Consider the following 27,419-nt stretch of genomic DNA (forward strand, 5'->3'; position numbering starts at 1 on the left):
AAACACGTACAGTACAAATCCATCTTTTATGTGATGTAGTGTAAATCCCCAATTTAAAAATATTTTAAAATGGAAAAAATAGCATTTAGGAAAAGGGAATATGAAACATTTGTGTCAATGACTTCACCAGAGCCGCGTGTTCTTTGCCCAAAGAAAAGGCTCCTCGGAAAAGAATAATTTATTGTCGACAGAAGGAGCTTGTAATGATCATTATCACGGCAGGTTTTCAAACATGTAATTCACATCAAGCAGCGTTGCCTATTCACTGCTAAAATGATAAATGTATTGTTACTGAGCACCCAACTGAGGATTCTACAGATTCTCCAAATATAGATCCCCTAGCTTGGAAAGATATAGCATTATAAGTTACGTTAATTACAAGTTGGCATATCTTTCTCTCCTTTGCTACTCTCTGGACTGACTGGGGCTCATTTACAAACACTGGGCAAATTTGCCCCTGGGCAGTATCCCATAGCAACCAATCAGTGATTAGCTTTTTCAGCCAGCTGCAGATTGAAAACTGAAAGAAAACATCTAATTGGTTTCCATGGGTTACTGCCCAGGTGCAAATTTGCCCAATTTTAAAAAAAATGATCCCCACTGTTAACACAATACAAAAGAAAGCAGCTCCCCCTAAGGGCAGGACTCCACAAACGATTCCGGTGCGATCTGACGCGCTGCGGAAAAATGCAGGCGTCACGTCAGATGCGACGAAAATAAGGTAAGTAATGCTATTGTCGGATCGCGTCGCATTGTTGAACGCGACACGGCTGTCGGATGCAGACGCAGCGTGCAGCATCTGCATCCGACAGTCGTGTCGCGCCAACGCCGCTGCTATCCGACAATAGAATTACTAATTTTAGTTAAAAAAAAAAAACAACTTTGGTGGTTCCCCTTCAAGTTTTTTTAAACTCCAGTTAATTCAAATATATGCGAATAATTATTTATAAAAAAAAATTGAATAGCTCAAACTCGGACGAATTTTACTGACTCGAAAACTCAAATCGAATTTGACCAAACTCGATTCTGTTTTTTTCTCCCCCAAAAAAATAGAATGTCAGGAAGGCTACAAACATCTCCAAATTGGTCACCTCTCCCAATGACTTATACATGAATTTGGAAGGTTTTAGGTGGTGAATAGTCAAATTCAAATTCTTGAACCTCAAAATCGAAAGCCCCTTAAATCTGAAAAATCGAAGTCGAATTTGTTTTTTAAAAAAAAATATATAAAATTTAATTTGGATAATTCCCTAGTTGAATTTGACAGTTTTGACCATCAAAAAATGCAAATTCAAATTTTTAAATCAACCCTCAATAAATCTGCCCCTTAGTATGTTAGTGAATGGCCAATTCTAAGCAACTTTTCAATTGGTCTTCATAATTTATTTTTTATAGTTTTTTTTTTAAGTATTTAAGTATATTTTCTTTAAGTTTTTGTTATAACAATAGGAATTGTCCTGGCATAAGAGGTATTCTTATTGTAACATTAAACAAAGTGAACATAATTTCAATAGAGTAGACATCTTGATCATATGAAGATTTAGAATCCAAAGTCTGTTTCACAGTCAACAGCATAGTTACAGGTTTCTTAGAGAAGATAAAGAATGTTTGAGAGTAAGAGCAGCTGGCATACACACCTTGTGGGAAATCCCAATTTATTAACGTGAAAACATGAAAGAAACTTAAACAAACCAATAACTAAATCAACAGACTACAGGTGCTCATTTTTACTAACCCTAGACATAGTTATTTTTTATGGTTTTTGAATTATTTACCTTCTTCCTCTGGCTTTTTCCAGCTTTCAAATGGGGGTCACTGACCCAATCTAAAAAACAAATGCTCTGTAAGGCAACACATGCATTGTTATTGTTACTTTTTATTACTGATCTTTCTATTCAGGTCTCTCCTATTCACATTACAGTCTCTTATTCAAATCAATGCATGGTTGCTAGGGTAATTTGGAGCACAGCAACCAGACTGATGAAGTTGCTCACTGAAAAGCTGCTGAATAAAAAGATAAATCACTCAAAAACCACAAATAATAAAAAATAAAAACCAATTGCAAATTATCTCAGAATATCTCTCTTTACATCGTACTAAAAGTTAACTCCGATGGGAACAACCCTTTTAAAGTCTATGGGTTATATTTATCAAAAAGTGAAGTTAGAGATCGCCACAGTCCTCTAGAGTGAAATTCTATGGGATTTTTAAAAGAGTATTTATCAGTGGGTGAAAGTGAAAGTTCATCCTTTGATAAATACGCCCAAAATCCCATAAAAATGAATGGAGAGCGGAGGAATTTCACTGTGGCGATCTCTAACTTAAATATACCCCTATGTACAGGGGCGCTGCACCAATGAGGTGAGTTGAGAAACTCGCCTCAGGCTGCAGTGTCCCACTGGTTATCACTGGTTTCCGCTCCTTGTAACTTTGAGAGAAGAATTTCCAGTTTTCAAACCGTAAATTTTGGCTCTTCTAGAGCAGAGAGTGCAATTGCTCTATGCTAGCGACTTGGACATCCATGATCTCCCTGGACCCCCTTTGGCTCCAAAAAAGGTGAGCACGGAGGTGTGTGGAAGCTGAAGTCGCGTCAGGGGCTAGAATCACCCCTGTTGATGTATCAATAATCAAATTAACTTTGGGTATTGATACATACAGCCATAAAAACTAATAGTAGCACACCAATCAAATCATTGTGGCCCAACCTGAGTCCTCCATCTCTATGCTAACATATATATTTCAACTTTGCAGCATGTCCTACTGACAAATGGGAAATCAATTTAATTTGCACTGTAAACACTTTATTATAACTTTCAAAGTCCCTTCTCCACTTTGGAACCGCCAACTGCTTTCCATCAAGATGAAATGCATACTTATCATAGAGGAATCTATTGTTTTCCATGAGGATATTTCTGTTTACAGGCACTGGGATGCTCCTATTGATAGTGGTGCAGGAGGAGAACCGTTGCCTGACTAATGTGGAATCAAGCAGGAGCTGGGGCTAATTGGCAAGACTGTGGGTCTCTCTAGGCTCAGTGCCAAACACAAAAGATTAAGACCAGAGGATGAAGGATTTGGAAGCAGAAAAGGAATGAGTCAACGTCCACTTGGGAAGCAGAGCAGTGGTAAAAAATCAAAGGGGGGAGAAAAAAAAAAGAGACAGAAGAACTGGCAGAGCTGCAGAAACCTGCAGATCATTCCCATTAAAGACATATGCAGAATATATCTTCAGGGCTATCTGGTAACGTACAGATGATGTGAGTATCAGCAGGTGAGAAGGCTTTGGGTGAGTGAAGCTCTTTCAGATAAAAGCACTGACGGTGCATCTGTTCCAACTGCCATGCCAGCTACCCTTGTACCTCATTTAAATTCTTTCTCAGCAGGCTTGCGGCGAGGCTTTGGAAGACAAGAGACATTTAATATTTTTGCATTACAACAGACTGAATGTCGATGATGAACAAAAAACGGAACTGAAACTAATTGGCAACCCACATGCTTAGAGTCTAATGGACGATGTGGACAAAGGCTATTCCCGGCTAGGTACTTGATCCCAACTAAGGTATAATTAATCCTTATTGGATTGGGTTTATATCATATTTAAATTAAGAAATCTGAAGAACCCAGGTCCCAAGAATTCTGGATAACAGGTCCCATATCTGAGGCCAATGGGAAGGACTTTGAGTAGCTGTACAAGCATTGTACCTGTTTTGGCAACCAAGAATCTACTAGGGGCAGTTCGCAGGAGTTAAGGTGGCCATTTTTCCAAGAAAGATCGTTCATTTAAATACACACGTGTAGAGCTGAATTGTCAGATATACAGGTAGAAAAGATAAACCTCTACCTGTATCCGACGATTCAGCACTAACAATTGGCCAATGTTTGGGAGCTTTCAAAGGCACCCGATCAAAATTTTCCGTCCAGCCCGATCGACAAGCCGACCGATATCCAAGTTTTCTGCCAATATTGGTTGGCTTGTTTTCCACTGAACACGCACCGAAAAATTACGAAGTACGAAAATTTGTTTCCTACGATATTTGTGCGTCTATGGCCACCTTTAGATAATAAAAATGCATACTGATGACCCCAAAAGCCCTACAATGTGGAAGTACAGGAACAGGTATAGGAACAGTTACCCAAAATGCTCCGGATCTGGTGTTTTCTGGATAAGGGATCTTTCTGTAATTTGGATCTCCATAGCTTAAGTGTACTAAACCAAATGTTAACATTAAAAAAAAAACAATACATTTTTTGCCACCAATATTGATTTGTGCAGTTTAGTTACCATCGAGTTTAAGGTAATGTTTAATTATTAGAGAAAAAAAGGAAATAATTTTCAAAAATGTGTAATTCTTTAATTAAAATGTAGTTTAAGGGCGATGGATGGCCATCCCATAATAATAATTTGGAGTTTTCTGGATAACAGGTTTCCAGACAACAAGCAGAGAGCCATACAAATCCTTTTCAGGGACCCCATACAACCCATGGGCCACTATATGGTCAGCACTGAATTATATTCAACTAACTGACTTCCTACAGCTGACCAATCAAAGCTAATTTCTGATTAGTTGGCTAAGCATGTAATTCAGTTCTCCTAATATTGGGTCCATACTGCAGCCAGTGCGGTCATGTTGATTGGATTATGTTCTGGAGCACAGGAGCTTATTTAAAACCCTGGGCAAATTCATAATGTATGAAAATGTCTATTTTCCAGTTATTAGTATTTCTAGGGAAAAAATGTTTTATACTCCACAATCATTTATAGTTGACAAAACAGTAACAAGTAACCACCTTGTATTATTAAAACAGTTTATGGATCATATTAAAATTCCATCCTAGCGATATGTTGTTAAAAATCGCCTGCTTTTATGGAGCTTCAACTGGATTTTGGCAAATACTCCGATTCATTATATAAGGCAGAATATTGCCATATGTTTTTTTTTTCTTTAAAAAATGGAATTAAAATCTTGATAATGTTTCACCGCTTTTAAAATTGATCACTGTAGCTCATGATTTACTGCTCTGCCAAGAGCCTCGTGTTCCAGATGGTGAATGATGAAGAATTTGGCAGCAGGCATTTCGACTGGGCGAATCCAGAACCTTTTCCTAAATTAATTCCTTCAGGAGTTAGCCGTCAGATTTCTGCAGTATGGGATATGGAAGGGAATGTCACAAGTGTGTGAATCCATCTGCTGTATGCTTGGTGCGTGTGTCTGGATCTCACCGAGAGCACAAGGACTGGACTACTGCAGAGTTTCAGGATCAAACGTTTATTAAAAGGATGAATTTATAAGAATGGGGATTCTGGAATCATTCTATCTCACTACAGAGCTCAGCCAATGCCGATGTGGGACATAAAAGAGAAAATAAATAATGTCAGCAGAAATGTTGATCATCCCTTTTAAGAAAGGGTCAAAATGATTTGATATTTGGGAAGTTCAGATTTATTAAGGTGTTTATGGAATTCCCAAGCCAACTACATGACTACATGGGAAGATTTTAAGGAAGGTTTGGGGAGCCCTCTCCAAACAAACCAACATCAATTAATGTGTTCTGGGAACATTAAATATGAAAATGACAATGTATTTATCTTGTCATGCGTTCTGGTGTATTATACAGGCATGGGGTTCATTATCCAGAAAGCTCCAAATAATGGAAAGGCCATTTCCCACAGATTCTATTTTATCCAAATAATCCAAATTTTTTAAAATGATTTTCTTTCTCTCGGTAATAATAAAACAGTACAGGTATGGGACCTGTTATACAGAATGCATGGGACCTAGGATTTTCCGGATAACGGATCTTTCCATAATTTGGATATTCATACCTTAAATCTTCTAGAACATCATGTAAACATTAAATTAAATAAAACCAAAAGGCTGGTTTTGCTTTCAGTAAGGAGTAATTATATTGAAGTTTGGATCAAGTACAAGCTACTGTTTTATTATTAGAAAGAAAAAGGGAATCATTTTTTAAAATCTGGATTATTTGATTATAATGGAGTCTATGGGAGACAGCCTTTCCATAATTCGGAGCTTTCTGGATAACGGTTTTCTGGATAACGGATCCCATACCTGTACCTTGTACTTGATCCAAACTAAGATATAATTAAATAGAAAGCAAAATCACCCTATTGGGTTTCTTTAATGTTTACATGATTTTCTAGTAGACATAAGGCATGATTAAGGAAAGATCCATTATCTGGAAAACCCTAGGTCCAGAGCATTCTGGATAGCAGGCTACAGGGGGGCTTGAGGTTATACATGGAACTGATCATAGGATAAAATGCAGGAATTTGTGTAGAAAATGTCACACAGAAATCGCCCTCCCACCTACAGCCCAACTACACCGTTTAGTACTACAGTCCAGAAGTGTTTGAGATAAATTGGAGATGAGGGGTGGCCTTGGTAAATTCTAGCTGTGACAAAACACATGCACAAACATGGCAGTTCCTTATTACAAATGTATTGCAAATATGCAGAAAAAATGCATATGACAACCGACACCCATATACTCTTCTTTGTGTATTGGGAATTGGGTATTCTATCTTTTCCATGTTCCTCGGTAAGGATTTTTGTTTTGTTTTAAAATCTCTTTACATTTTTGAGCTTCTGCACAATTTTATGATTATCGCTGAATAATGATGAATGCCAAAAATTCCAGGTTCGGAAAAACTGAACATTTGGGACTGCATCATTTCTGGCATAATTTTCGGGGGAAAATACAAATTTGCAAACATTTGAGACTGCATCAAAATCTACCCCAAATTGTTTTCATGTGAAAATTCACTGGTGTCGTAACATTGTTTGCACTTTACGTGGGAACAGTGCTATGGGGTTAGAAGAGCCAATTCGGGTTCATAGCCCACAGGAGTTTTTAATTGATGATCAACTTTTCTCATGAATCTTATCTGGATAAGGTGGATCTCTGCAGGTATCACAGCGGCTGAATAAAGCCACAGTGTATCTTTTTGCAGCCCAAAAGGCCTCCTTTGCACACAGTAACTGTAATCCTTTTGGCTCCTAACAGTGTAGAACACTGGCATCATTTGCCCCACAGCAAATTAATTTTAGGGCCTCCAACATATCCAGTGGTTGTCTTTTTTTACCAATATCTGTTTAATTTGCTCATCAATTAGAGCCCCTATACCCCTTTCTTCCTCTGTAGATATGCCCCTGGTAAAGAACTACAAGAGGTAAGAGTGCTCCCAGTACGCCCATTACATTAGGGTCATTTTCAAACTGTGACATGTTAAACTTTCTTAAGGCTCTTACCAATCTTCCTGCAAATTCATCGTCACACGAGAGGAATGACAACCTTCTCAGAAACACTTGGTACATTAATTATTTGGCAGAAAAGAGCAAAGGGCAAAACATGTAAGGAAACAGAATATAATAACATTGCTGGAATTCTTGATATCTCTTGTTTTATGGCAGAGATATTCCAACACACAACTCACTTGGCAGTCGGAGGGCTCTAATGTTGGCTTGACGAATGGGTTGAAATACATTTGGCTCGCTGCTTCTTCCAAAAAATGAAGCTGATGATCAAAAAAAGGTATAAATGTTCCTTTTATTGTTACCAAGTGCTATTAACCCATTCAGTATAAAGACAGGAGCCAAGAACGGCCAGGAACGTTAGACTCCTACTGGACTTCTCAATCCCGGGCCGCTGAATCCACTGGGGGTTATACGGGTAAAGTTGGAGATAAACTTTTGAACATCTCCTGAACATTGGCATCTAAAAGCATCCATCCTGTATAATTATTGTGCTACAGTGATAAAGTGCCTTTTGCAAGAGTGGGAAAACTGTATTCATGATTTCAGTGTTCATTGAGTTTACAGACGTTTTCATAAAATAAAGAGTAAAGCTATATATAAGCTATATATAATGCTCGGGAACTAGTGTTTTCCGGATGTTGGATCTTTACGAAATTCGTATCTTCATACAAAATCATCAAGTCTACTAGAAAATTATGTAAACATTAAATAAACCCAATAAGCTGGTTTTGCTTCCAATAAGGATGGATTAATTATATCTTAGTTTACTATTTTTTTTAATTATTTGCATAAAATAGACTCTATAAGAGATGACCTTTCCATAATTCTGAGGTTTCTGGATAATGGGTTTCGAGATAACGGATCCCATACCTGTAGATGTATATATATATATATATATATATATATATATATATATATATATATATTATATATATATATATATATATAAATAAATAAAAGTGCTGGTGGTGTCCGCACACAATTCTTTATGAGGTGCACGATCAATATGGTAAATACAGAATGATGAAGGCTCAGCACACTCATTGAATCTTGTGTCATTCGCAAGATTCAACTAGTGTGCTGATCCTTCATCATTATATAGTGAATAAAGTACCCCCTCTTATAAAATATAAGGATATTATTAGTTACCGAGGAGTTTCATGACCATATAAAAGTACGAGGCCGAAGGCCGAGTGTTTTTATACAGGTCATGGAACTCTGAGGTAACTTCTAATATCCTCATATTTTACAACTGGGGGTACTTTATTTATTATAATACACAAATTTTAGTGAGTCATGTGACAGAAATGACATCACTACTCACCGTTTATAACTGATGACATCACTACTCACCGTTTATAAGGATATAATTTACAGGATATTCATGGCTTTTGTGTATTTTTGTATATATATATATGTCCAAGCAAAATGAGTGCAAACTGGGACACTGGGAATTTTTCCACAGGTTTTATTTTTATTTTATAATTTTATTAAGTTAATTAAAAAAACAGGCCAGAGTTTTGGCCCTCCCCTAGGACCTTTAGCAAGACCAGGAATGTTTTTATAAACATTATATATATATATATATATATATATATATATATATATATAGGGTCAATCAATATAGGTTTTAACATATATGTAATTGAGACTATTTTTTATATTTCATTTTGTACAAGAGCTATTATATTTTGATATATTTATTATCTCTTTTGGTCACAAGGGTGACTCACAGCCAATTATATGATTTGTACCTTGCAATAATTGGTCACTTGTTAATACTGCATCACCTAAGAACTCCCCTAACTTAAAAAGCAAATAAAAAAAGCAAAAAAAAGGATTGCCTCTGTAAGGACCAAATAGACCTTGAATGTAAGACTGACTTTTTCCATTTACTATTTCCTGGTTATATAAATACACCAGTAAAAAAAGTAAGTGTATTGAATGAAAAAAATGAAATAAGCAGCAGTAGGTTGATTACAGGAGGTTTTTGAGAGATCACAGAGCTGCATAATTCTGCCGTGCTATTACATATAATATCATTTCCAAGGCCAAAACTGGTTCTGGAGTGTGTACAAGCTGTATTAGGAGCTGTTCCAGGTAAAAACACTATTACCTAATGATACTGTTTCTTTTCCAGGATTTAATCTGCATTTCCATCTTTGGTTTGAATTATAAAGCTATATAGCAGTTGATCAGTGCAGGGAAACAAAGGCTACAGCTAAGAACCTCAGTAACAACATTGTCTGCATGCATGTTAACCATGATATCATGTTGACTAAATCGGTCTATACTATCTACACAGGTTTGCCAACCTCGTGTCTTAAGACCAAATTCAGTTTATTTTTGTAACATTATATATTTTTTTATTGCTTCCAACTGTCTGCGTTTCAAAGAGTGGCTAGGATGGTTGCAAAACTGAACATGACCTAGAAAGACAGACAGAGAGTGAAATAGAAGCCTGGAGTCAAACATAGCTCTCCAATGTTTTTGACTCTTCTAGCACATTTACCAGTGCTAAGTTAAATTTGAATCAGGTGGCAGGACTCTTACATGAAAGTGGCGGTTGGAAATGTATCACCTGAATCAAGGTCCTCACCTACCCATGGCAATGTACCACCTGAATCAAGGTCTTCACTTACCCATGGAAATGTACCACCTGACTCAAGGTCCTCGCCTACCGATGGCAATGTGCCACCTGAATCAAGGTCCTCACCCACCCTTGGTAATGTGCCTCCAGAGGCAAGGTCCTCACCTACCCTTGGCAATGTACCACCTGAATCAAGGTCCTCATCTACCCTTGGTAATCTGCCTCCTGAGGCAAGGTCCTCACCTACCCTTGGCAATGTGCCACCTGAATCAAGGTCTTCATCTACCCATGTCAATGCACCAACTGAATCAAGATTCTCACCTACCCTTAGCAATGTACCACCTGAATCAATGTCCTCGCCTACCCTTGGCAAAGTACCACACCTGAATCAAGGTCCTCATCTACCCTTGGTAATATGCCTCCTGAGTCAAGGTTCTCACTTACCCTTGGTAATGTGCCTCCTGAGGCAAGGTCCTCATCTACCCATGGTAATGTACCACCTGAATCAATGTCCTCACCTACCCTTGGCAATGTACCACCTGAATCAAGGTCCTTATCTACCCTTGGTAATATGCCCCCTGAGGCAAGGTCCTCACCTTACGACACTGCAGAAGTTCCCCTGGCTTGACTTTACCCAGGTGATCCTTAGAAATATGCTTGAATTGATTCACCAATACACATTGCTATATTTTATGTTTACAATTTGGACCATGTAAGGACATTATAAAATATAGGACTGGACTTCAAACTTGGTAATGGATACAAATTGGGCTTAATTACAGGAGCCATAAAGTTGGGGATAAAGTTATAAGCCTAAAGAAAGGAAAAGTACCAAAATTTGTTGGTCATCGCTACATATTAGATCCTGATCTATATCTATCTATCTATCTATCTATCTATATATATATCTCTATCTATCTATCTATCTATATATATATCTCTATCTATCTATCTATCTATATATATATCTCTATCTATCTATCTATCTATCTATCTATCTATCTATCTATATATATATCTCTATCTATCTATCTATATATATATCTCTATCTATCTATCTATCTATCTATCTATATATATATCTCTATCTATCTATCTATCTATCTATATATATATCTCTATCTATCTATCTATCTATCTATCTATCTATCTATCTATCTATCTATCTATCTATCTATCTATCTATCTATCTATCTATCTATCTATCTATATATATATCTCTATCTATCTATCTATCTATCTATCTATATATCTCTATCTATCTATCTATATATATATCTTTATCTATCTCTCTCTCTCTCTCTCTCTCTCTCTCTCTCTCTCTCTCTATATATATATATATATATATAAAGCATATTATGTGTTATATTCAAGGCAAGTCCCTTTGCAGACAGCTAAAGAACTACAACAGAGGAAGCAAACTACAAAAGGATTTATGGAAATTTGAGTAATGGACAGTGGTTTGCAATCTTTACCTTAATAAGAAAATAATGTAAACAGTTCACAGAAATCCAAAATTAAATACGGAGTGAATGTCAGTTTATAATCAGTGACAAGTGAAGAAAGGGATCTATTAATAATCATTTCAGATGTTTGAGAAGTAAGCAAGTAAAGGGAAAGAGAAATAATATGGTAGGCTGTGTATGAAGAGGTACTGGTAACAGAGGGAGGTTATATTGCCACGTTACAGCTCACTAATGAGCTATAATGTTAATATGAGCCATAACGAGATCTTGAATATTGCCTTTAGTTTATAGGGCCAGTCGACAGAAAAATATGAATAAAACAGGAACAGAGCAGATGAAGGCAACCAGAATGATTTGTGATTTAAATAACCATAATAACCTTAACATGCACAGAGCTAAGAGGAGAGAAGGGACATGCTGAAACATTCGGATGTATCAAGGGAAGCATTGCTGTCAGAAAAACATGGCTAGAACTAGGGGACACGACATGAAGTTGGAGGGAGGAAACCTGAGTTTAACATAAGGAAATACTTCTTTACTATTACTTCTTTGCTAATGCTTGCCTCATAATTCTCTTAAGCAAAATTCCTTACTTGCTTCACTGAACAACTGCTATTGCCATTTTATTGCTACATCTGGCTCTACAGTATTGTTATTGGCTGCCTATGCCTAAGTTTTATACATATTCTCCCATAACGGCTATACTGAATATAGATGCAGAGTGAGGGGACATGATGGGCTGGACTTGTTTGAAAGCTTAAACACTCTTATCACATATAAGAACGATATAAGCATGGCATGTTCTCAGAGGATCACCCCCACACATTTGTGTATTCCAGACTACCAATTAATTTGCCAAAAAATCTTTTATCCAGTGCCCAAATGGAGCATGTGCTGTACATTTTCCAAAGGTTGGCAGCAACACCAAGTTTCAGCCCTTCAACTGCCCATATACCAGAGCTAAAACATGCCCCTATCAAATAGGCGTTACATCTATTTACCCATAATTGGTAATACAAAGCAGAATGATCAAGCCTAGTTCAGAAAGGACCAAATATCCTTCTTTATCAATAGAAAGGGGAACGCATAGTTTCTGGATATCTATATACAAGGAGGTGATTCAACACAGAACAATCCCAGTCTCCCATAGGTTGCATATTATACTGACGCTCACATATTCTCAGATATACTATTGTATACAACACTATACCCAAAGCAATATGAGTTTCGCATGTTCAACAAAAAAATAGGCATTTCAGATAGTAGACCAGGGCATCTCGTGGAACAATAAAGATGGGAATCCATGGCCTATACACCTGATTAAACTTGCTGTTTCTTTCTCCTGGTGAAGGAATCTTCACGGTGGAGTAACTATAGAGGAAGAAGACCTAGCAGTCAAAAGGGGGCCTGGACTGTGGGGTTTGCTTCCTCTATAGCTTATAAAAAACACTCCTACCCAGCCACTATCTTAGCTGCGGCAAGGAAGGGGGCGCAAGTTGGAAAGGAGTGGGCTAATTCGGGTGGGGAGTGGGTGCAGCGGAGGCGGGACAGAGGCTAGAGGGAAGTGTGCGAGGGTATGGGGATTGGAGTGTGCCGGGCCCCGATTTTTTTGTAGGGGGGCCCGGCACACTCTAGTTACTCACTCTAGTAACTCTAGTTAAGCTACTGAATAATTAAATATAGTAATGTAGTAAAAAAAAGCCAAAGTATACTCAGGTCTAGCTACCCATAGCAACCAGCTACTGACAAGCTACAAACAACTGACCAGTGAATGCTACTTACTGATTGGTTATTATGGTTTGCTAAACCAGTAGCAATTTTTTTTACTTTTATTGTATCCACCAGGCCCAGTCCTGTTCCCTGTGCTTATCTTCTTGGCACACGTCACGGCAAATATAAGCAGAGTGTGTGCACGCATGTGCAGCGAGGGGGTGGCGGCTCAACGGGGGAACCCAGCGGCAGGGGCACTGGAGGGGGGCCCCCAGTCAAACCCTGATTGTGTAATCCTTTTAGTGTGGTTTATCTTTAAATTACAGAGTAAGATATATGCCCCTTAGGGCAGAGAGACACGTGGAGATTCGGGGAGAGTAGTCGCTCATGAGGAAACTTGGAGCAACTTTGGAAAACGAAGTGCTCTGAGTGTTGTCCCGCTGGCGATTTTGATTCTAGCCATCGGGAAGGCAATTCAGGGAGATTAGTCACCTGAAGAAGAGGAGATTTGTCGCAGAGCGGCTGAATCTTCCCCAATCTCCACGTGTGTCTCAGACCTTAAGCTCTTCTTGTTTGTGTTACTGTATATACTTCCAACAACCCCTCTGATAAAAACACATAGTACAGTCTGTTTCACACATTATACAGGTATTGGACCAGTTATCAAGAATGCTCTGGACCTGGGGTTTTCTGGATAAGGGGTCTTTCCATAATTTGGATCACCAAACGTTGACTGTTATAAAAAAATCATTTCAACATTAAATAGACACAATAGGATTTGTTTGCTTCCAGTAGGGATTAATTATGTCTTAGTTTGGATCAAGCACAAGCAACTATTTTATTATTACAGAGAAAAAGGAAAATCACTCTTAAAAAACAGAATCATTTGATTAAAGTGGGGTCTATCGGAGATGACGTTCCCATAATTTGGAGCCTTCTGGATGTGTTCTATACAAGGAGCAGTATTTATCAGCTACAAGCATCACAATTGGAAATAAAATGCACAGTTATTTGTCGGCAACAGGGTTAAAAACACTACATTACCTTCGCTCCCATCTAAAATGGATTAAGAAATTAATGACAATAAATTCATCCAACGAGCGGGTATTAGATTTTATCTGCTATCCATTTTATTTTTTCCTTTTTCATTGCTTCCCGGCCCATACGGAATCCATTTAATGCAAACTGTTTTCTCAGCATTTCTGCACTAGGCATCACAGACATACAGGCACGGATATCTTTCTGCTAATAATTACAAAACTGGCAACTCGTTTTACTGTTTTACAAAGAATGAAGGTTGTTTTTGCCTGTAGTGCTTATTTCTTACCAGGCAGGTGTGCCGCAATAATTCCTAATTTTTGGAACAATCAGAATCTCCTTCTGGTGATTTATGGCTGGGAATAGGGTTAGGAGGCAATAGAAAGGAACGTGAGAAAGAGGAAAATCAAAAACAGAAGTCTACGAGGCCAAGTAATATGAAGGATGAATAAAAGCTATAGACAGAAATGCCTTGTGGTAGTGTTCTGTATGCAGGAGATGGCTTGGGTATGATTTATATTTAAGGATCTAAGACAATAGTGTCTTATCTGATTCTCCTCCTTCCATTCTGAACAAAACCTTCCAGCATTTACGGCCAACCAAATATATTGCAATGTACAGGGTCGGACTGCAGCTTTGGGGGCCCATCAAAGCCGTGACACTGCCCTACTGTCACTGGGTCCCCCCTACTGACTTCCAAACTCACCCCCACATCGCAGTGCACATGTGGGCACAGAGTCACATCTTCTTTTCTTTAGGGGACGGCTATCAGGGAGGTCTGAGTCAGGGCCCACTGGATTTTTTCCCCAGTGTTTTCTGCTGGCCCAATCCAACCCTGGAAATATATAAGTAACATTATCTCCACCATTGTCTCAATGACTACTTCTTCTCCTAACATGTGCTCATACTGCTTGCAAAGCACTATAATGGGTTGGGTTACAAGCAATGACTTTTTTTTGGATGGAAAGCTCCAATGAGCAGGGCTTTCCTCCTGTATCAACCAGTAATTTGTATTGTAATGTTTACCCCCTTCTATTGTACAGTGCTGCAGAATATGTTGGTGCTTTATAAATACTTGTTAATGATAATATTCCACCATAAGTTCAAACAGTCACCCATTTGCACAGACCAGTCTTAGCCTAGGCCGCAAACTAGACAAGAACTAGCAAAAGATTCAGTGTAAATAGTGATATGTATAAAATAGTGTGTTGGATGACGTTCAACAACCCATCTTTTGAAAGTTGGCTACAAAATTTAAGCTTTCAGCTAATATTTTGAGGTTGAAAAAAAGATCAATACTAATGTCATTTTTTGAGTTTATATAGTGATACAAAGTGTTCTGTTTCCCAACCAACCCCATTCTTGTATATATTTATTGGTTGTAGAATGATCTCTCTCATGGAACCTAATTCTTCATCCAGGAACTGATGTCTTATTTGAATACTTTTAGTGCACGGGGCTATTTTTATTTAAAGCTTGGTAATGCTAACAGTACTGAGCTACATGTTCCTAAAACTAATGTGAGCCTTTTTCTGCAAGGTATCTGAATTGTTTAAGAAAGAGGCCAGAGGATAGTGGTATATATTGGAGGATCCAACTTATACGGCACATGACTGGTTGCCATTGTAAGTGAAACAAATGCCTTATTTAATGTAGGGCAAAAATTATATTCCTGACCCCAGGATCATAAGGAAGGGGGAAAAAGAATAGTATAGCATAAAAGTTCCCAGTACATGCTTGAATTTCAGTGTGTAATTATTTATGTATATTTAAGCATCTGAGTCACGTTATGTGACCTGGATACTTTATATAGGACCTATTCCATCTAAATAAAATATTAAAACAAGATGAGATTAAATTGAACCTCTATGTGCCACCTGCAGGTGCAAAGACTCATGGTATTTGTTAGAAGAGAAAGCAGTAAGGTGGCAGCAGGCATTAATCTTATTTTCCTGAATGCCAGACGGCCCGGAAATCTGTGTGCTGGGAGAAAAACATGCAAGGAAAGCACAAGAACCGCGGGGCATTTGTGGGAAAAAAATGGACTCCATTTTCTATTAGTCGTTCAACAAAGATTCTCTGTGTTTATGCAATAGATTCTGTTCTTGCCAAAGGCACTGCTGCAGGGTCCAGGTCCTAATCAAATGTTTGCATACATAAGCAATTTTCATCTATGACTTAATAATATTAATCACGGAAGTAATTAGTCACTGCATATTCAGCCCATCTCATGCACGGTGCTGATATTTACTTTACATTGCTTTATCTAAATACCTGCTCAATAGGAGATCAGCTAGATATGTTGGCTTATTTGTTGTTATTCAGTTTTCTTCCCCGGTGTGGTCCCTAAAGACCAAAACCTAATTGTTTCTTAAATGAGATGTTTAGCTGCCATCAACTTTGGCTTGCAGGTCATCCAACACATTTATGGTCCTTAAGGAGGAGGGCTCTTCCTGCCATCTGGGTTGAGTTTGTTTTCATTTACGTTCCATTAACTGAGCCAACTTAGGCTACCTGTGTTAGGCAATTTAAACTGATTCCATGATAATTTGGTAATCAATACAAAATGTCAACGTTTTAAGGTTGGCGTAACCACCTTCAGCTACTAAGCAGCATACTAACAAAACAATGTCAAGTAAGAGTGGTGTCAATATAAGAAATCAAATACTTTCTTTGATATTAAAGTTCACACAATATATTAAAATGTAAATAACACTAATAAATACTAGTCTGTATTCGCTCACCCCCGCCAAAAGTATAGTTTATGGATTGGGTGCTGTCTCATGAAAAATGTTGTACATGTATGGGACCTGTTATCCAGAATGCTCAGGACCTGAGGTTTTTCAGTAATTTGGATCTTCATACCTTAAGTCTACTAGAAAATCATGCATCATTAAATATAACCCAATAGGCTGGTTTTGCTTCCAATAAGGATTAATTATATCTTATTTGCAATCAAATACAAGCTAATGTTTTATTATTATAGAGAAAAAGGAAATAATTTTTAAAAATTTGGATATAATGGAGTCTATGGGAGATGGCTTTTCTATCATTCGGAACTGTCTGGAGAACGGGTTTCCGAATAATGGGTCCCATATGTGTACTTCATTATGGACAATTCTGCACACACATACTAATTCTATTCCTACTAGAGGTTACAAACTGATACAACATTTAGATATTAGCTTGATTAGTGATAGACTTTATCATGGTCTCAAGCCAAGAGACAAATCTGGTACATCTCCCAGGCCTGGACTTTGTCACTGTAAAACCAATGGCTGGAGAGCCCTAACCAGTCTTTCTCTTTGAAGTCAGGATAAAACCATTAAAATGTTACCTTTTGATCAATATCTCATCAGCTTGGTCTTTGAACCTCGTAACGTACTGTAACCGAGTTGGCTTAGCACGGCATTGCAGGTCTCACCGGCAGCAGAAACTTCCAGTAAAATAGCCATCAAATTATTTTATACCGACACATGATACAGGAAGTGATACGATTGTCATAGAGGAGACCGGCAATCATTTACTGCTAAAGAAGTATTACATTTTTATAACATCTGTTGAAGTTCAGTAGGAAAGGTTCTGCAACAAGACGGTTCCACATCTGAGAAACAGACAAGGTCTGCTCCTCAGGAACAATTGCTTACACAGTTACCAGGCCGAGGTTCCCGTCACTTCTCTCACTCAGTACCATTTGTGTGCGTGTGCTTTCAAGTCTGGCAACAGCGCCAATTCCATTTAATGTCATGTACTCTTTTATTGTGATCTTGATTACTTCTATTTACCAGCCTCACTGCCCTTATGATCAATGTGGTTTTAATCACAATGTGACATAAACCAGACCCCGAAATTTCACAGAAAATCAGTAAACTGATTTTTTTTCCCTAAGAGCTTTGATTTTTTTTTCACAGCTTTGATCCAAGTAGCGTCAACAGAGCTGTGTTTCAGATGCTTAGATTTAAGTAGAACTAGGCACTTTTCATTTTTCATACAATAAAGCCAAAGAAATACACAATAACCATAACAAGGTGTCCTTGTCCACCAGCTCGTTTGAAGTATGAATCGATAGGAAGTAACACAATCTGTCCCCATACTTTCTTGCACAGAGATGGAAATATTAAACGTCAGTTATCTAAGCAAATCTCTTCCATTTGTGGATTTGGCCAACGCAACCAACCAATTGTCTCATCCTTACCCAAAGAAGTTAAAGGATTTAGAAAATAAATATATGAAGTTTAGAAACAACACAGAGGGAAAACCATGAGGTCCAAAATGAGTTGTTCAACTATAATTTCAACTCATATGGAAATTACTATATAAATATTAGCATGAATTAAGTTTTTTACCCCCAAAATGCTGTACAGTAAAAAAAACTGCAAATACCGTAAATTCTATCTTGCATTTGTTTGTGAGATGAGTTCTGTGGCTTTGTTCAAATAGACTGAGCAAACTGTGGTGGGGCTTGAAGTCCCAACAACACCATATTTAATTTTACGAATGTCCAAATAGTGAAGCAGACCTTTAACTCCCATAATCCTCTGGCACATACCAGCATATAAACTTTTGACATGGGGTCTTAACCAACCTTCTCAGGGTGACACTATCCAGAGTAATATTCTCCAAGTTCCCTACTGATTTACAAGTGTGGGATTTCTAAGATATTGGCATTTAATAAAGGTTTGGCATGGAAACAGAACCTACATGTTTCACTGGTGGTCACACGAGATGATATTTTTAATAATGTTATTTAATTCGTCCCATAACGAAAGAAATAAGCAGCAGATTAGGAGAAATTTTTTTGAAGGGAACACCTAACTTCAGGAGTTAACAGCTTGAAAATCTCATGGTTTGAAAGTCAACAGGTATGCTACGCCAGATGGCTCAGGATTATGGGAGTCATATTATAGTTTGAGGGCTGTGTTTGGACCTCCGTGATTTTAACAATGAGGCTACAAGAAAGAATATTAAAAGAAAGATGGAACATGTTAGCTTACTGATAAATATCTTTTCTTAGGACGCTTCTGCTTAGAGGGTTGTCAGCCTGCGGCGCCATTGAGACAGAGCCAATCTTCACAACCAAGGTATCTTCATTTATGATCTGGTTTCCTGAAGGAATACGAAAGGAAATTAGAAACAAGTATTTTTCAAAGTAGTGGGAAGAAAAGTAAAGTATACTATATTATTAGATTTGGTGTCCATCTGAAGTACAAATATTCTCCTTCAATCAAAGAAACAATATATTGGATGAATTGGTATATGTTTGCAACTCGGACACATGCACCTTTATGTCTCACCGCTACTTGTAAACAAAGCACTCTGTCTGCCATCTTATTCCAAAACCAAGGGTATTAATATGAAGTTGGTTGTTCTGGGTCTCAGCCTCTACTTTATTTAACCCTCCAGCAAGTTTTAGGCAGGTGGCATTCTTCTGCCACTTGCCAAATCCAGACTCCATGAAGCTGTCAAATTGGGAAGCATTTATATTGGCAGAACTCCGCAGGTAAATGTTCAGCCTTTGTGCCAGATGAATAGTTCTTGTGCCAGCTTTGCTTCGAGTGATAATTTGGAACTAGTGGTTAGTGTTCCAATCAGGGTATGAGATTTTTAAAACGGTGTCCAGATACTTTAGGCCACAAACGGGGTCATGTAATAAAAGCCATAACACTTGCCAATGTCTAGTAACCAGAGAAATGAGAGAAAGCTTGATTTAAACAGCAACCAGTAAAGATCGCCTTTTGGTTGCTAAGGGTTACTAGACCTGCCAACTATATCGCATAAAGATAATTTTGGGCAAACAGTTTCATTTGTTTTAAGGTATAAAGAGAATAGCTGAGGAAAACATATGATCAAAGTAAAAGGGGTTTGAGGTCAGCAATTATAATCACTGGGGGTGACCAATAAAGTTAACCCCCCTGATAATTAACCCTCTACTTGTCCTTTAAAAAAAAATAATAATAATAAGTGAAATGGATACGGTTAAGCACAGCTGTCACTTTGTTCTGCAGGATATAACGTAGGGAAAAAGAGTTGTCAGAAATCATTGATGCTGTTCTCTTCAAACATAAGCTTTTGTCTTACAGGGATAAGTAAGGGAATGTTTTTTGGTTGCATTTAAAGTATTTGCAGACAGCGATGAATCATTGTGAAATATTTCCGACTGGGGCAATTTAGTGGATCTATTTGAATATCCTCAAGGTTGAAAAGAATTGCTAACAGATACTTTGAGATGAACAGTAGCCTGCAGTATATTTTCACTGTAGCTATAGCAGTACTACAGGTCTTAGCATAAAATAGTGCTACAATATAGATTTCCATGCAGGACCCTTAAGGTGACCATACACTTAAAGATCCGCCAATCGAGCGGATCTTTTCCCCGATATACAACTAACAGCAGGGCTATATCGGGGGCAATCTGAACATTCGGCCCTATGGCCGAACGATCGGATTACGACGAGCGCAATGGGCTCTGACGGGTCGACCAGGAGAAAAATCTAACCTTCCCGATCGATATCGTGTCCAGATATCGATCGGAAAGATCCATTGGAAGCCATACACGGGCAGATTAGCTGTCAAATTGGTCTAAACGACCGATATCGGCAGCATTATCTGCTCGTGTATGGCCACCTTTAGACTTATTATAATGCATACAAAGCAATGGTATAACAGTCACCCTTCTATAGTGAAAAAAATGATGAATGTCCTACAATGGCCAAGTGAAAGCCCTGATTTCAGTCTAATTAGAATTTCTTGAACTAAGTAAGGCGAATAAGTATTATGTGATTAACCTGAACAAGCTGGAGTTCATTTGCCTGGAATATGGGCCCAAAATGACTCCTGAACAATGACAATGTAATAAAAAGTGCAAGATATGCTTCCAGTCTAGTAGCAACCAATCAGTAGGTAGCATTTTCTAGTTAGCTGCTTAAAACCAAAAATCTGATTGGTTGCTAAGGGTTACTGGACTAAGGCAAATGCTTCCGTTTATTACACTACCCTATTACAGCTGATATTGCTGCAAAAGCTTGCACTATAAAATATAACAGCATGATATGCAAATAGAATATTTCAGGGGGTTTGTTTGAAAATATTTTATAACATAAAACAATGTCCCATTAGGATAAATTTAAAAGATCTGCTTATTTATGGCAAAAAGGAGACTTCCTATATTGTAGGCTTTACCTTACAATATAGGATATGCTGGAAGAATTCTTGATATTCCACCTCTAGCCCAGCTAATAAAAGCACATTAGACTGCATCAGACCATCATTCTGTTGCTGTTTCCCAAGGGGACTCTTACTGAGGAAAGAAAGGGAGGTCATATATGAACAGCTATCTATATATCACCTAGGATTAAAAAATGTGCCTGCTAAATCGTATTTATTAATGCAAGAGCAAAGAGGGCTCATCAGCTGGGTGATTGGAGGGCTTAGTGGTGACTTATTCGATATGTTTGTGCAAAATTAATTATCTGTCCCAAGGTTCAAGATGGTTGATCTTATTTCCCCGCTTTGATTCATAAAAAAGTTATGAAACTACCAAAAAATCTTAAACATACCTCCAGAAATGAGTTGTCTTTCCTCAGCTTTAGGAAAGAAGACTCTGATGACCCCTGTATTGATGTAGATTAAAGGCAAGTTCCGAGAGGTAAGAGCATGAGATCGCATAGGTTGCCCAGGTGTCTTCCGCTTTTCCTTCTGTTTGGGAGGACATCTAACCTCAAAAATACTGGATATTGCATTGAGCAATGGGAAGAAGAGGACAATGTCAAAGGCCTGTGATGAAACAAGGATCTCGTGAAGGAAGTGAGGAGATGCATCTGCTGGGCCTTCAGAAAATTTCTGAAAGCTCCGAGGACTCCGTTCACTCCTGGAGGTCAACTTATGGCGGACATTTCTGGTGACAGCTTTGGTGTAAGTGAGAGACAGAAATCCATGCTGCTGGTGAGAGCTCTCTAACAGCTTGGCTGTTGTCTGTATCGAAAGCAAATAACAATTTAGCCTTAAGTCTACAAGATAAAAATCTAAATTAGGTTAAGTAATTCTAAAGGTTCCTAAGTAAATTGCCATGAAATGCAAAAGACACATTTTGGGATGCTTCTGCACCAATTACTTATACACTATGCCATTAAAATTAGTTTTATATAGTTTCTAAGGGCCCAGTCCTTCTTAATATATCTTTAATTAAGTTAGGGTAGAGGTTGCCATAGTCATTTCTGATCTTAGTTCAAGGGACTCCTCAGGGTTTGTTTGATTCATGCAACTTCTGTTGCAGAAAATATCAAGGTAGCAAAGCAGGGTCGGGGATAACAGTGCAGGAGTGAGGAATAGTCAGTGGGGCTCATTTATCAACACTGGGCAAATTTGCCCATGGGCAGTTACCTATAGCAACCAATCAGTGATTAGCTTTTTAAAGCCAGCAGTAAGTAGAACAATGAATGCAGCAATCTGATTGGTTGCCATGGGTTACTGCCCATGGGCAAATTTGCCCAGTGTTTATAAATGAGCCCTAGTGACTTATACACTCATATTTACAATTTACTAGGTGTGGTATATACTTTAAATGGGATGGGATACCATCTAGTAGCAGTAATACTACTACTACTACTACTACTACTACTACTACTAATAATAATAATAATAATATACTAATAAAAAAAAGGTATGTTAACATTTACAGTTCCCCTAAGCCTTGTGAGAGTGTAAACTACAGAAACAGCCAAAGAAAAGTGACTGTAAGCATCTGGGCTACAGCATAATTTTCAGTGCATGCAATAGGAAGCATCATCATACAGTGTCGGACTTGGACACCAGGGGCCCACCCAAAAGCCTTAGATTAGGGGCCCACCAAAATACCTTAGACCAGGGGGCCACTCTCAGTACTATTATTCTTTCTCTCCTCACTTAACCTCTATTCTCCTAGTCTCTTTTCTTTACATACTATAATCTATTATTCCATCTATTTAGCCTCTTTGTTCTCATAGAAATAGGGAATGGCCATGAAATAGGCCAAATGTTTAGCAGCACAAGGGCCCACAGACACCTGGGCCCACCGGGAGTTTTCTGGGTATCCCTTTGGGCCAGTCCAACACGGTCATCATAGAACTGAAAAAGGAAAGGCATGGGGACATGACATTGGTGGACAAATGAGCAGATTAAAAAGTCATTTACAGTTCAGAATGTTGGAATGTATGGTAAATGGTACCTTCCTAACACTTCTTTTTATCTGTGACATTCTGCTTCTCACAGAACTTAGTTTAAAATTCTGGATATCTTCACAATAATGCAATGTGTAATGTACAGTGTGTATTCCCTGCAGAGTGGCTTACATGCTGGTATAATTGTATGTTGAAATGCTTGTGGCAGGGGCAAAACAACAGAGGAAGCAGACCCTGTGGCTGTTGAGCAATTTCAACATATATTGGTAAAACAGGGCAACCTCTGGATATGTTGGGGGCCCTAAAATGAATTTGCTGTGGGGCCAAGTAACATCTAGTTATGCCACTAGCTTGGGGCATTGGTCATGAAATGCTGGTTTTATTATAAGAAACTGGGTGCACAGTGTCATTAAATGCCATATATTGTAAATATATAATTTATTGATTTTACCTATGTAATAAGTGCAATAGTGGCTATGTTGGCATATGTCAACTACAAGAGGTCCTCTGCACTCAACCCATTATCAATATATTTAAGACAGAGACATTTTGTGCATACTGCTACTAAAAAATGCCTTACCCTTTAAACAACACAGGGATTGTTTGTCCATATATTGCAATATATTTAAGCTGGCCAACTACGTCAAAGTCATCCCATATCTGGCCAGTCCTACGCTCAATTTTCATCTGATTCATTAAGAATTCAATTGCTTAATTATACATTTTACAAAGGGAGTAAGTTTTACCTGCAACTTACTAGCTGCTTTCAAAGTAAAACTCCCAAACTTGGCTGCCCTTTTATTAGACACCAGTGGGATCACCCGACTATAGCTGGGAGGGGTGGGAGCTACAACATGGAGCTGGTCACTGCTCCTGTATAACTATAACAAACAAGGAAAAGTTGTGCTCACCACTAAAACTAATGGTTTTAAAAAATTGTGGTGAGCTAAACTTTTCCTTGTTTGTTATGTTGGCATATGTGTCATTTAGGGTTGCCACCTGTTCCAGAAAAAAATACCGGCCTTCTTATATATTTATCTTTTTTCCCGATTAATAACATTGGGATCAAGCATCATTTTAATCGGCCGGGCCGGTACAATACCGGCCAGGTGGCAACCCTAGTGTCATTGGGCAGGTCACATGTCACTGGGGCTTCATTTTTTAACATGCCTGTATCAAGATATTATTAGTTATATATCCTTAGCTAATATCAGTAAATAGGGAGGTTGGCACTTAGTCGAGGGTTGGAATTTATAAAATGCAGAAGCTTCCCAAAATCAAACTGTTGCATCTCACTTTACATTACCCAGTAATTAAAAATCTATAAATGCATATATCATCTATAATGTGCTGCTAAGCAGGAACATTCATATTAACCACAATTAACTAAAACAGGCAAAGCTGAAATGCTGAACTGAGAGGTTACAAGTGGATGGCATGAAACAATAAAGTTGTGATGATAAAACGGGTGGCGGTGGTGTGTCTGTCTGTCCATAGTGCTCCACTGGGGCAGGGAATGAAGAATCATCTCTGTAAAGCACTGAACTACATACAGACAATATTTAAAGGAGAATAATAACGTTTTTGTGGGTTTCATTGTAACAATACAACATATTATCCAGAATGCTCAAGGACATAGGGTTTTCTGGATAAGGGATCTTTCCATCATCTGGATCACCATACTTTAAGTCTACTAAAAATTTATTTAAACATTATATAAACCCAATAGGCTGGTTTTCCTTCCAATAAGGATTAATTATATCTTAGTTGGGATCAAGTACAAGCTACTGTTTTATTATTACAGACGAAAAGCAAATGATTTTTAAAAATGTTAAATTATTTGCTTAATGCGGGGTCAACGGGAGACGGCCTTTCCATAATTCGAAGTTTTCTGGATAATGGGTTCCGGTTAATGAATCCCATACCTATACTATCACAGAAAGTAGAAGTAACATGTTTTTTGTGTTATTGTCCTTTTGAAAAAGGAGAATCCCTATTTTTGGCAATTACTAACACAGGAGGAGGGATCATTGCTTTCATGGTTCTGTTCCCAGCACTACATTAAACAGAACAATACAGTTACCACAGACCCGAGTATGAGCCTTCATCCTCCCCAGTATTTAGGCTGACGTGCTTCAGTACAGAACTTGATTCCAGTCTGGCAAGGTCATTGGACACATTTCATGCATCAACCATTCAAAGGTTTTAGTTAAATGGGTCCCATCTGAATATTCCCTCTTTACAGCACTAGTGTATACATTGCATTGAAATGAACGTTATTCAGATAAAACATTCACGTACGAGGGAATGGCACCATACTGGTGAATGTATATTATTTGATTTCATTCATGCCTGAAATAACTTCTTTTAACAATATCCCTTATACTCACAGGGGCGTATTCGTTTCTTTGAATTGCATTAAACATACATACAAGTAAAATTAATAAATAGAGCAAAGACAATAATAGAAAGATGCTGAAAGAGCCAATTCCACCAGAGAACATGATCTAGGAGCCGGCGTCGGCCATAACTAAGCACTTATCCTCATGGTTAGAAAATATGGGAAACAATAATGATCTGTGATTGGGATTTTATTTATACTGTGCACAGAGCAAATCACACAGGAGTCTCTAGAAACATGACAAGATCCTTCATTCACTGATTAAACATCAAATACGCTATATTTCATAGTACACGTATGGGACCTGTTATCCAGAATTCTTGGGAATCGGGGTTTTCCAAATAAGGGATCTTTCCGTAATTAGGATCTCATTACCTTAAAACACAAGTAACATCAAAAAAAAAAAAATTAAAGAAATGTGTTAGTATACCATAAACAAAAAACACCAAGACTAATTAAACTTTAAAATCGCTCAGCCTTTATGAAGAAATAACTTACCGGAACTCCGCTTGCGCTTCTCTTCAGAAAAGGCGATCCGGCAATCCATTGTGTGGCGCTCGATTTCTCCTCCCTGCCTTTCCTATAGGAGATAGCCAGGGAGGAGAAACCGTGGCCGCACAATGGATCAGCTGAAGCTGAAGCAAGCGGAGTTTCGGTAAATTATAAATAAAGGCGATTTTAAAGTTTAATTAGCCTTGGTGGTTTTTTTACGTGGTATACTAATGAATTTTTTTTAAACATCTTTTGAGGTTACTGGTTCTTTAAGTCTACTCAAAAATCATTTAAATATTAAATAAACCCAATAGGCTGGTTTTGCTTATAATAAGGATTAATTATATCTTAGTTGGGAGCAAGTGCTGTTTTATTATTACAGAGAAAAAGGAAATTATTTTTTTTTAAATTAATTATTTGGATAAAATGGAGTCTATGGGAGACAGCCTTCCCATATTTTGGAGCTTTATAAATAACGGGTTTCCAGATAATGGATCATATAGCTGTTTCTTTCCCTGTTAAAGGGGCCTAAACCCAAATAATGAATTGATGTAAACTTTCTCGGAGCTCTTTTGAAATGTACATTTATATTCTGTTTTAGTTGTTTTCTGAAACATTAGCAGTTTTAAGACTAAAATGATTACGTGCCGTCTGATTAGTCAGTTAACAATAGGGGCCTAACCCTCTGACCCTGAAAAAGCTGTTGATTTATAAAACATAGCGATCACACATGATTGCAATGTTATAATGGAGGTCAGAGGAGAGTTCTAACCAAGAGATGTGCAAGTGCAGTATCAATAGAAATATTTATTATTTAGTGTGGAAACGGGGCAAATCCCCATTATTAAACAAGGTGAGGGGGTCTGGTATCTTTCCAATAGAAGTGTTGTGCTTTTACCACTAGACAGAAGCCTGTGATAAAGCCACCAATGTTGCACCATAAAGTTTTTACAGAATAGAAGGACCTTTACGCAATAGCTGAAGGATCTAACATGCTTACGGAGACTCCATAATCAAAGTTATGAAATGATTTCTTACAGAAGGAAAGAATCCAGAGAAATTACTGAAGGGGTCCTGCTTGCTGACGGGTCGAACCAATGTGGTGCGTCTGTTTAGCTTGTCAGTACATGATAGGAAGACACCTCCATATTGCCCAAGACACCAACAGTCTTCAGAAAAGCTTTAAGCGTTTGATAGAATAAAGAGATAGAGAAAAATAAACATTGCAGTAATTGCACAATAAACACTGATGATTAGCCAACACTTGCTGGGCTGCAGTACTCTGTAATC

At 37.9% G+C, this 27,419-nt stretch overlaps 1 protein-coding gene across 4 annotated transcripts in view; it reads right to left on the reverse strand.

Annotated features, from left to right (window-relative positions):
• Positions 1-27,419, reverse strand: part of vps13b.L (vacuolar protein sorting 13 homolog B L homeolog) — a 591,067-nt gene that overhangs the window by 221,197 nt on the left and 342,451 nt on the right. For 2 of the 4 annotated variants that reach the window (XM_018268144.1, XM_018268146.2), the window contains exons 28-30: positions 27,168-27,309; positions 21,638-22,052; positions 19,076-19,187 (exon numbers count right to left, since the gene is read on the reverse strand). In XM_018268144.1, the coding sequence (XP_018123633.1) occupies positions 19,076-19,187; positions 21,638-22,052; positions 27,168-27,309 (669 nt within the window). Of the gene's footprint in view, positions 1-19,075; positions 19,188-21,637; positions 22,053-27,167; positions 27,310-27,419 lie in introns of those variants that run through there. The other 2 variants (XM_018268145.1, XM_018268148.2) reach the window with 2 other exon arrangements.

Source organism: Xenopus laevis, chromosome 6L (assembly GCF_017654675.1).
Source record: "Xenopus laevis strain J_2021 chromosome 6L, Xenopus_laevis_v10.1, whole genome shotgun sequence".
In the NCBI taxonomy this organism is placed as follows: domain Eukaryota; kingdom Metazoa; phylum Chordata; class Amphibia; order Anura; family Pipidae; genus Xenopus; species Xenopus laevis.